The sequence below is a fragment of the Theobroma umbraticum genome, unplaced genomic scaffold (assembly GCF_002168275.2).
Source record: "Theobroma umbraticum cultivar Fairchild unplaced genomic scaffold, ASM216827v3 scaffold_95.0, whole genome shotgun sequence".
Taxonomy (NCBI): domain Eukaryota; kingdom Viridiplantae; phylum Streptophyta; class Magnoliopsida; order Malvales; family Malvaceae; genus Theobroma; species Theobroma umbraticum.
In genome coordinates, this window is record NW_018397257.1 from 11,073,715 (window position 1) to 11,085,809 (window position 12,095).

General features: G+C 35.8%; 1 protein-coding gene across 1 annotated transcript; it reads right to left on the minus strand.

Moving 5' to 3' along the window:
- Window positions 1-5,595: 5,595 nt before the first annotated feature.
- Window positions 5,596-10,362, minus strand: CNGC15 (cyclic nucleotide-gated channel 15). Its single transcript, XM_021422732.2, has 8 exons — window positions 10,082-10,362; window positions 9,233-9,310; window positions 8,516-9,074; window positions 8,218-8,430; window positions 7,586-7,875; window positions 7,077-7,188; window positions 6,552-6,788; window positions 5,596-6,464 (listed from the first exon to the last, which is right to left on the minus strand). Exons 1-8 carry the CDS (start codon window positions 10,099-10,101, stop codon window positions 5,781-5,783), a joined length of 2,193 nt encoding a protein of 730 aa, XP_021278407.1. The 5' UTR covers window positions 10,102-10,362; the 3' UTR covers window positions 5,596-5,780.
- Window positions 10,363-12,095: the final 1,733 nt, after the last annotated feature.

Genomic DNA, 12,095 nt, shown 5'->3' on the forward strand with positions numbered 1-12,095 from the left:
TGAACATTGACTGCAGTATATAAATTTAACTCATCATTAATCACTTATCATTTCTTAATCAAGCTTAAACATATGGTTTCATTAATGAATCTAATTTAACTCATCAATTCTGGGGAAGTGGCTAAAAAGGTTTGTCAAGGTGTATCTTCCTCTCCCCAAGTTTTTTGAGTGCCATGTAGGAGACTAGTCAGCAGACACTCCATTACAATCAATTAATAGTAAGAAACCAAGTAATTATTTTGGTTGATTAGTTATAGGCAAACCCACATTTGAAAGGCCAAAGATGTGACTCCACCACTATTTTCTTGCTTTAAAAGAAAATTAATCAACCATTTTAATTACAAAGAGATTTATATACAAGCATCAATTACATCATCCTAGAGCAATCATTTAATTAAAAGAAAAAAAGATGGGACTGTGGGGTGCATGAGAGTTGAAAAAGCAACCAAAGTTTGTCACAAAATTAAACAACATAAAGAAATAGTGCATAAAATAATGGGGATTAAGCTGCAATTTAGACATGGTTTAAATGTTGATTAGGGTGTAGATACTTTGCAGAGAAGAGTCAACAATTGGCTCAAAAGGAACTGTTCCAGTAGAGAAGGGAGGGGAGATGGGGGAGGTGGAGAGAGGTCTAATGGTTTTCAACTTTTTGACAAACAAGTTCTTTTAATCTGGAAAACAAAAGCGACCCACCGACCTCTGATTTGTCGACTGAGAGAGAACGAATGTCACGTTGTTTTCCTACCAAGTGCCTGCAGGTCCTTTTCTTCCCATTTCAACATCGTGGAAAGAAAGAAAAAAAAACAAAGGCTTCTTCAACTACCAAAGGTCAAAATGCAAGAAAATCGAATATAGAAAATTAGAGATGCAAGTTTATATACGGAATTTGTATATAAATTTATATTTCGATGCACTGTCAGTAAATCAAATGTTTAAGATACAACGTTCTTCGGATTTATTTATCGCCATTGCAATTGCATGTGACTTTAGCTCGTGGTTTTGTTGGCAACTAGTAAATTGGTGGAAAAGACCTTCACAAGAGCCACAACACCGCCCCTCTTAAATTCCCTGCCCAAAAGGGAAGGGAAAGAAAATTGACTTTGATTGGTTCATCAATGGCGTTTTGGCATATATTTTTTTTTAGACCCGAAGAATCAAGCTAATGAAAGAAAATTATGGCATATTCAACTGAAAGTGTGGCCGACTATTGAAACAGGAAGGTTGTTGAAATTTGTTTATTATTATTCTTTCGTCTTGCTTTAATAACAATGGGCCAAAAAAGGTTGACTGGAGCTGAATGAATAAACCAGTAGTCTTTCGGCTCCCAATTTTCAAAATTCCATGAATGGGGAACTTGTTTTTTTGAGGTTCTTTTTTCTTTGGTTTTATCCTCTTTGAAAATCCACATCAGAGGAGAATTAGCCGATCATTTTGGAGTGGGAAAAGGGACAGCAGAACATGATCAGATGATGTGTTGTTCCTACCTTGCTCCCTTGGAACTTGAAAGAAAGCTTTGTCTCCTCCTTGTTCATAACCCTGACTAACCCTTGCATGCTCTAGAATCACCCCATGTTCATATGACTCCCTCTCAAAACTGATTGACTCATGCAATCAAGAGTAGAATTTATGGTTTATCAATTATAACGACACAGTAAAATTTTATAATAACCTCTTCTTAAATAAAAAAATAAAATTTAATTTGATTATATCTAATATGATATTATGATATTAAAATTTCGTATCTTATTTGACATTATGTACGTGATTGGATTTGACGAAACTAGATAAAAAGGGATCTCTATAGCTGCTTGCTCACTCTCACATGCTGCTTAACATATCTTACCTAATGTGATATGGAGCAGTGAATCCCATGAGTATACAGTTACTGTTAACATAATATATATATATATATATATATTTGTTAAAGATCCTAGAGCAATGAAAGGAGCTAGGCCTTTTTTAGGAATGGTTGGTTTAGTTTCAAATCATGAAAAATTATAGCTCCTAATGACAGGGAATTCACTCTATATACCATAGTTTAAGAAACAATGCCAGTTTCATGAATGTTATACCATTGAACCTAACCTGAACCAGTCTCCTTATGGGTTATTCACTTGATTTTGATACTTGAATTAGAATGATGAAGGTCAAAACTTCCAACTGATAAAGAAATATTTTCTTTCCATCGCCTTTTGTAAGGTTTCAGGATGGGATTGGGGGTTGGAATTTCGGTGGATTAAATTAAAGGCTAAGCTCTTTTGACAAACTATAAAGTAAAACCTATATATGAACTGCTTTTCCTGTCATTCAAAATTCAAATCCACAGACATATAAGTCGCAGCATACATTCCAGAATCTCTTTTGGGATCGAGGGAATTCACTTGTTAATGAAAAAGAAGACTTTGGGACTGTGAATTCGAGGCAGTTGATCCCAATACTTTTATAATTATGCCCTCGCGTTGTCACCTTTTGCTGTTAAGCCTAGACCATTTTACTGCTAAACCTTCTATAATCATGCCCTTTGTGTTATTAATTTCGATGCTTTGGACTTTGTTGAATTCCTCACATGGTTTCATGAGAGTGTGAGGCTTTCCACAAAAATTTTGAAAACCTTTGGATCAAGCTCTAGCCTGTCAAAAGAACTATTGCAATTTTGATGGCAATGAATGACCAGCTAGCTTAGCTAGACAAGTTTCAGAGTGTGTTTGACAGCATTTGCTGTATAGCAAAAAGGGAAATGGTGGGGGTGGAATTGGCCAATCTAAGTGCAGTCCTACGGGGACCTGCAAGGCTGCAACCATTTGTGGGTCACCATTCACCCAATTTGTGTGGATTCCATGTTTCACCCTGTGATGAAAGTTGGAAATGGCTGCATTCGAGTTGCGTCAGAATCCCATGACGCCGAAATTATTTTCTCAGCAGCCTAAGGAAAAACGTTTATGGGATTGCCACTTGAGTTTGCTTGTCTGTCACTGGAACAAGAAATTGAACATTATCATTCCTTTTGTTGGGTGGATTGCAAGCTCCTTAGTTGCTTTTGTAATTATTTCTTCTTTTCTTGTGTATCTCTTGACACTCTAGAAAAAGGAAAAATCAATAGGTAAAATTCCCATGCCCAATCAATTCAAACCTGCTATAAGAAAATTGAAAGTAAATAGTAATTAAAATGAAGATGATAACAAGTTACAAGTTGATTTTATATAAGTACATGTAGATATTCAACTCAATAAATAAAATTTAAATATCGTATATTCGAATTTAAAACGAATTCGATTTTATCGGATATTACTTTTAAATTTGAATGATGATGATATCATTTAATCATGTGAAAATATTGAAAAAAAAGTCAAAAAAAGAAGTTTCCCACTTTCAAGGGAAAGAATAGAAAGAATTTTGTTTTGTTCAACCCAAATTTTCTAATTAACTCAATAATGCAATGATTACTACTCTAATATCAACAAATGAACAAGCTGAAATCGAGTATCCTCGATAATAAATTCAAAAGAGGTTCGATTTTGAGTTTGGATTATTCGAGGAGGTTTGTAGGCATAATTTTAATGAGAGGAGGATTAGGTCATCAACTCCCTTTTTAATCCATTTTTTCTTTTTTAATCTTTTTTAGAACTTCCTTCTTTGTCGGGCAGCTGATTGTCAATGGTCAAGGTCATAATTAAGGGTGCCTGGAGAGATTTGTTCCAATGAATTTGGCTTTTTAATAACTCACATAGACCCATAGTTGTCTTATTTAAGGAGCACCAAAGTGACCCAAAAGGTAAAATCACTAGCTAAGTACTTTCTTTACCATCATTTCTATTTCTTTTGTCCAACTTTTGCTTCATTGGAATGCTTAAGTTTCTAATCACTTTTGAACCATTCAATTAGCATGTTACTTTTGCCACTTCAAACTGAAGAAGCCGAAGGCCAGTAGTCAAAGTGGGTCCATGGCTAATGACTAAGCCCATACCAAAAGGAATTGCCCTTGGGTCCATGGTTTTCTCCCCTTTGGGTTGGGGTTGGCAGAGAGGAGTGTGGGACTCTGACCAACTCCCCTTGGGGTCCCAATTTTGCTTCCTGTTTTTAACAGGTAAAATGTAAAGCAAAAATTCCCGACTTGAACATCTTTTTTTACAGTCTTCCTCTCTCATCCACCAGTGTACCCAAAAAGAAAAATGTCCACCAGCAATGATAACCCAAAAGCTTTTCACCATGTGAAATGGAGGAACAAAAACCCAAAATTAGATCATGTGTAGAACCAAATAAAAGTAATTATAACCATGTTCTTAGTCTTATGTCATGCATACTACCTCATACTTTGAATCCATATGAAATTTTTTATCCGGGCAATTAACCCTTAACCAGAATTGCAAATACAACCGTCTTACCTTAATAATTAAAATTTGAGATTTTAATTTGAAAATTTAGAATCTGAATGACATTTTGCAATTTAAATTTATATTTATACGTAAAAAAAGAGAAAGAATGGCCTGATAAAACAATGAGAAAAGGTCATGGTGATCCCATTTACTAGGGAAAGAAATTGCTGCTTTCAAAGGGTAAGAAAGGTTCACCCCAGTCAAAGAATACGGGCACTTAAAGTTTGATCATAATCATTGAGCCCTCACACTTTTCTTATCTGCATCTGTTTGTTGGTTTGCCTTTTGATTAACTGGATCAGCTTTTACAAATTCATATGTCAACTAAAGTGTGGAATGAGGAATTGAAATGTACGTACTGGGGGAACTTAGTTGAAACTTGGAGGGAGATGTGTAACCCCTTTTTTTTTTTTGTTTTGGGTTAAAAGTGGTCAGAATTTTCTGTCCTTTTCCTTACATTTTCTTTCTCTGGCTGCGTTTAGCTTTACACAAATTTCCAACATTTCTGTTGGCTTTATCTACTACTTTCCTTTTAAAATAAAAAGAAAAATACAAAAGTACGTGTTCCTTCTGTAATAATAAGATTCCGTTTTATTGATAATTTTTTATGAAAAAAAGGTCAAAAAAAAAGAATATATAATAAAAATATCAATCCAACTGAATTATATATATATATATATATATATATATATATATATATATATTGAACTTTTCAATTCGTTCTGACATTAATATTATGAAGCTGACATGTGGGCTTACTTATGATCAATTTATGAGCTCATTGCTACACAAAGAGCTTGATGAACTAAGTGTGGTGTCCCAAATCCAGTGAGAGCGGCTCCCATCCCATTCAGCTGTGCATACGAACCACTTTCAAACCCAATGAATTTGGGCCTGTTTCCTTGGTGTCCGTATGCATTGATGGAAACACTCTTGTTCACTGTACTCGTGTTATGAATTACAGAAAGATTACATAAAAGAGACGAGAGAGCAACTTTTATTTTGATATCATGTTGAAATTTTAAAAGAGACGTCAATAGAGAAGTTCTTTTATCACCGTTTTAATACGAAAGCTTTTCCTGTCAATGCCAATTAATCATTGAATACCAGATAAAAAACATTGTCTATTTAGAATGTTGCTGGGTATGTGAGCTAAATGATGAAAACATGCTAACATTGAAGGATGTTCATCACTTAAATTGCATCATATTGGAGTAAGTTTGCGAAACTTGTGTAAAGAATTTCCACCCTGTATTCTATATAGATAAATACTTTGAAACAAGAATTTCAGAGTCCATTTTTCTGTTTACAGACTAGGAAAAGAAAACAAACAAAATTTACAGGCATTTTCTTCGGTGATACCTACACATGACTAGATCCCCCCGATTTGGGGAGTGTTATAATTCATTCCTCGTCGACAGAAAAATCTGGCTCTGCTGGTTTCTGCAAGGAGCTGACAACACCAGAATCAGATCCGGAATGCAAATTAACACCTCTCCTATTGCTTGCTGCTAGCCTGGCTGCATACATAGCCAAGCCTGAACCAGGTGCGGACGTTGCTGGTGCAGGTTCAGCAGGAGCCATGAGGTTCTCTTTAGCTCTAAGATCAGCTGCTTCTCTTCGTTTCTTAAACCGACGCCATGCTGCTTGTATGAAACAGGCAGCCCATGTTCTCCACTGGTGTGAGTAGAACCTGAATTTGTGTCTAAGTTGTTTACTGTGCAGTCTTCTAAACTGTGATGCCACGAACTTGAGATCTTCTGCTCTAAGAGCGAAGGCCTCTACTTCTGATATTGCTTTGACAGTGCGAGTTGAAGATGGGAGAATGACACTGGGACGAGGATCCAAGGCCCAGGTTAGCAGTTCCTCGCCGCAGAAGTCTCCAGGGCCAATTCTGCAAGAGTTGAAGAATCCAGTACGGCCGCCATTGGTAGTGTAAGAGTCTAGGTGGCCTCGGATTATGAAGAGCATCTCGTTGACGGGATCACCTTCACGGACTAGGAATGTGCCTTGGGTGCACAAGGCAGGCTTTAGCCTCTCACAGATTGCATCAAGCATCCTTTCATCCATTTGATCAAACAACGGTACCTGTTGTGTTTGATAAATAAAAGTTATACATCAAGCTTATTGTGGCAATTTATTGTAATCATGAATGTTGGGGGTTTGATCACTTACTCGTCGGACAAGGTCAAGACAGAGGTGGCGTTTGATGTCTCTCCTGAGGTCCAAGGGAAGCCCTTTGAGTAGAGTTTCTTCGTCAACTCCTCTTGTAGCAAGCCACTTATACTGATCATATTTTCTTACAGATTGCCTTAACTCAGGAGGAAGCTGCCTGTGACGCATCCATTGTTCTGTATCAGTTCTCTTGATTCTCCATTCTTCCAACCTAACCGTGGTGGATTGAAGGTATGTCTGCCAGAGAAATATTATATCAGAATTATAAATTACCAGCAATATAAGAAGTCATGACATCAGATTCCCTGGGGAACTCCAATATCATGCCCAAAGACTTCACATAGGTTAGTCTGAGATGTTGCCCCTCAGGACTTTGTGATGTGAGCCTTAAAGGTTTGGCCTCAGGAGGATTTACTTGAAGCTTTTCCCAGGTCCCTCCATCTTTTCTTAAACAAGCTAGATGCTTAAATTTTCAAAAACAGCAGAAGGAAGAATAGTTTCAGAGACATCAGTTGGAGGACTTACTTGCATATTCCCAATGAGCAGTGCGAAGAGAACCAGCCCAAGAGTTGCAATTATGATGGCAAACATTATTTCTCCAACATAAGTGCTTGTTTCAAGATTTTGTCCCAAAGAACTGCATATAAGAGAGAGAGAATTAGAGTTTAAGCAAGTGAATATATCCGTCTTCCCAGTAGGAACAAAATCGTGTTTATTTGCAGAAATTTATGGCCACTTGGATCTTGCAAATGCAAATTTATAATGTTTTATCAGCTATAAGGTTAGCTCGAAAAATGCCAGAGCCATACTGCAGCTAGAAATACACTTTCAATTGTTTTAGAAGAGAGCTATTGTCTTGATGCAATTATTGATATTTGATACATCAGAAAAAAAATCGATAAGATCAGGTCAAGCTGTTGCTGCTGAAAGAAATTTTCTTCTTTGTTTATCAAAAATATAAAATGGAAATCATCAAAAAAGCAAACAAGGATAATTTAATATGAACATCGAGAAGTTCTGGGGAAACAACTCACCTCAAGTTCCTTAAACCCCACCAAAGGCAGTAAAAGTACTTGTTGAAGAATGGTGAGGCTGTGACATCATATGTCAATGCATCACCATATATACCAAATTGATAGGAAGACGTTGGACTGCATAGGGAAGAAATATTGCTGGACCTGAACCAGGTATCCCTGCCGGGGTCTTTAACCCTGTGGCAATCCAAATATTTATACTGACAGGATGAATCCTCAAGATCACAGGCACTCCTCCAGCAGGCTTCTTGCCGCTCTATGGAAAGAAGGTACCAGCAAGCTCCTAAAACCTTTTCAAGAAAACAATAAATAAGCACACTGATATTTTTGCCCAAGGTAACAGAGAAATGTGAACCGGTGAATACGTTATAAGACTAATTTCTACATGCCACGCATTGGCATTTTATTGCCATTCAGGCATATTAATAACTTATGTCAAGGGGTAATGGAGAAAGCAATAAATATAAAAGAAACATTAGAAAATGATACCAGGGATCCAAGTTCTTGCTTTCGTGACATTTTTTCCCCTCATTTTCTAGTTTAGGTATGGTTAGTTCAGTGCAAGAACATAGTGCAACTAATCATAGTTGATCCCAGGAATTTTCACAAGGATGTTAACAAAATTAACTTACATGGCTTGCCAGCATGTAGAGCATCAGGTTGTAGGCAGCGCCTGCCCATGCTGTTTCTGTCACGACACCAGTGGCTTTGACAATTTGTGATGAGAGTGGAAATATAAGAAAAAGTCTTGGAAGGTACTGAAAAATGATTATGAACCGAAGCACGTCCTTGGTGTTTGTCATTGTTGAACCCTTAAGATTGGGAATGACTATCCAAATCAAAACCTGGAACAAGATGAAACAAATTAATCCCATAATTCAACACATCCTGAGAAGACCAAATATCAGTTTTCAATCACGACATGTATACCTGAGGAAGGGGAAGGGCAGCAATTAAATCTATCCAGAAACTCTTCTGCAGGTACCTGGAAGCAATCTTTCTGGAATCTATAACAAGCTCTCCTCTCCCAAATACACGAGAAGGAGGTGCAACATAAGCCGTCCGAAAACGAATGAAAATCTGAATTATGTAGAAGGCATCAGCTAATGATCTAACGATGGTCAGGATAACTTCCAGCGGTATTCCTATATCTATGCAGACTGCCTTCGAAACTATTGGCAAATAAAAGAAGAGAGGATCCACAAACAAAGAAACTAAGCATGCTACTAGAAAAATCTTGCTCCATCGGCGAATGATAGGTCCTCGAGGATCCAAAATCTTCTTCTTCACTCTCTCAAAGTCCTCAGAGAAAACTCTTGACAGTACTTTAGCTTTAAAGGATCTTCCTCTCCTACAACTAGGCAACTCCTTCTCAGCCCTCCTGGTGCTAGACTCTGATTTTTGCTTTCCGTTGATATGGTATTTCAGCTTTATCATACCATCTCCATTGATTGTTGGGAGCTTTGCTAATTCAAGATCATCTTGAAATCTGGAAAGTGTAAAATGAAGCCGCCACTAATCGATGATTGTTTCATTTACTAGTTTGAACTATATGTAAAACCAGAACTAATGGGAGTGTATATGATCAAATTGAAATCATGGAAGAAATCTTAACGGAGACATTAAAGAACAAAGATGGATACAAACCTTACAGATCTTGATGTGTCAAACCCCATGGTTTTCTTCCAAATGTTGTTGCAGTTGTTTTCAGTTATCGGATTTGATCTGCAGAAGGAGAAGAAGGAAAGGCAAAGAAAGTTTACACACAGGCCGGCCGAAGAACAAACAGTTTATAGATGTCAGCTGGTCGTGAATCAACTGAAGTTGACCAGGCAAGTCGCAAGAACTCAAAGCCACAAGAGCAGAAAAGGCCCTTCAATGGCTTCTCGAACCAGGAATCATGTGACCATATGGCATGAAAGATAACTCAACTTGAACTGAAGCAGCTGTAAAGACCATTCCCCCCCCCCCCCCCCCTTTTTACGCCAAAAGAGCCTGCTCAAAACATGTGACCAATTTCTTTATTTAGGTCTTCAGACTTCCTTTCAAACCACTAAACAAAAATGTTTAATTTTCCTTCCATAATGTCAGTATGATCTGTTGCATCAGAAAACATATCACATCATTTTGATACCCTTTCCTTCCAAGCGAGAAAAAGAAAAAGAAGCCGCAAAAGAATGGCTTGAAAGCCTTAGATTCACTATTCACACCATTTCAGAAATTTGGTCAGCAAGATTTCTAACAGGAAATATGGAAGATAATTAAAACTCTGACCATGACAACAAACAAAACCATATGGCTAATCCTTTCTTGATTTATTGATATTTTGAAGGAAGTTTTCAGCATCTTGGAAAGAGGATAAGTCAATAAAACAAAGCTAAATGAGAATACGATTCTAAACAGACACAGCTTTTTAGGTCCTTATATTCTGATTCCAACATACAGGGAATAACTAGCATGGCCACCAAAGACTAGAGAAACTGATATAGAACTTACAAGCATAGGGGCCAAATCATGTCAAAAATCCTGAAAACTTCAGTTCCCAACTGATCTGATGGTGATCTCTAGGAATGAAAAAGAACCCCAGAAACCCTTTTCTTATTTCCCATAAAAATCATTTAAGAAATGAACTGGAAAGAAGCTGGAAATGGAAAGTTTAAACAACACTTTCCATGGTGGGAACAATGAAGAGATACCCTTCTCGTTATGCTCGCCTATAATTAATCGGGTTCGTACATTAACAAGTTTAGTGACTTAAAAACCAAAGATTTCCCAAGAAAGTGACAGGAAGAGTTCCTTCTAATTTAAAAACCTGCAAATTTTATTGTCAAAAACTTGGGGGGAAAAAAATCATAATAGTTTATTTAATAAGCAAATTATTAATGGGAAGAGAAAGTCAGAGAGACAGAACCATATGAGTTTGTCCAAAGGGCTTTAAAAACAAAAGCAAAGAAACAGAAATAGAGAAAGGAGACTGTCATTTGTTTCTATGTTTGTAAGATCCGAGGAGTTGACTACGTTGTTAGATACGCATGCCTATGGGATCTTGACACGTGTCTGTCAGTGATGTACGGTAAGTTTACAACCTGCAAGATGATTGGGTAATAGAAGTTTCTTCTTCCTTTTTTTTTATTTTTTTCTTTTTTATACTGACAATGATTTTATTTTTTTATGAATTAAATTTTAATAAATTTTCAAAAAAGATAAAATTCTATGTAGTATACTCACGTGAAATGTATTAACTAATAGTTGAAATTGAATCATAAGAGCATTGAATGGATCAAAAATTAAATATTAATCAAATTGGATCGATTAATTTGATCGATAATCGAATTAATCAAAATTTTTGGACTCATAAACCTTAATAAGCTCAAGTTTGATTTTTCAGTTTCATTTTTTATGCTAATTACAAAATAAATAAAAATTAAATTAAAAATTATGCAACATAGTAAACTTAATAACATTAAATTATTTCAACAATCATAATTAAAAACATTAAAAAAATTAAATATCGATTATATTTACGTATATGTTTATAATCCTAAATCAGTTAATCTGATTAATTGAAAAAACAATTTAAATTAAAATTGATCAAATTAATCGATTCAATCTTATTCATTTTTAAAATAATTGAATTAAATTAAATTATTTTACTAGAATTTATTCGATTTTAATAAAAAAAATACTATCACTTTCACAAACAATAGCTGGAAATGCCACTTTAGAGGGTGAATTCATGTGACTTTGTCAAAGGAATTGAAAGCTTGCTAATGTCATCAAAGAATCAGTAGGAAGAAATCTTAGGAGGGAAGGATGAAAAAGAAAGGGTATCTTGGCCCTAACAGGATTGACTTTTGCCCCACTGTGTGGCTCAGACATGGTCCTTGTTTACTTTTGAACCCTTTAATAACTGGCACCACGATATAAGTACAGCAAGTTTCCTTTGTTGCCTATCTGGGGCTCTGGTTATGGCCCCCAAAAGAAAATTAACATTTCAATCATTACTGTAATAGATTTGTACTTCAGTGCATGAACCTTTTCTTTCTTCTCTCCCTTGTCACCATCAAAAGGACTTGAAAATTTTGAGGCTTGGAATCCCAATTCCAACTGGAAACTACTAGATTTTGCTTCTCTTTTTTTCATCTACAAGTTCATAGATTTTTCTTTTCTTTCCAGGATGTAACCTGAAGAAAGGTTCAGAATCTTGGGTGATGAAAAATATCCATTGAAACCATCTTTTCAAAATGTTTCTGTGTCCAAATTCTATCAAGTTTCCAAGTAAAAAAGAAAGACCCATGTTGTTTATGACACAGTTCCACTTCAGGTTTTCTACAAAAAATTATCTGAAATTAATGTTTTTTTGTAATATTTTATGAATTGATCATTCAATTATAACAATACGAGTTCAAGCAGTATTGACTTAGATAACTGTGTGGGATGAGATTATATATTGTAACGACTTAAATTGAAATATTATTAATTTAATAACATTTTAAGTTTAAATTACGTG

Coding starts and splice junctions, on each gene's coding strand:
- CNGC15 (XM_021422732.2), bottom strand. CDS start 10,101: ATGATTTGGCCCCTATGCTT. Junction 9,311..10,081: donor ATGATTTGGCCCCTATGCTT/GTAAGTTCTATA, acceptor CTCCTTCTGCAG/ATCAAATCCGATAACTGAAA. Junction 9,075..9,232: donor GACACATCAAGATCTGTAAG/GTTTGTATCCAT, acceptor TACACTTTCCAG/ATTTCAAGATGATCTTGAAT.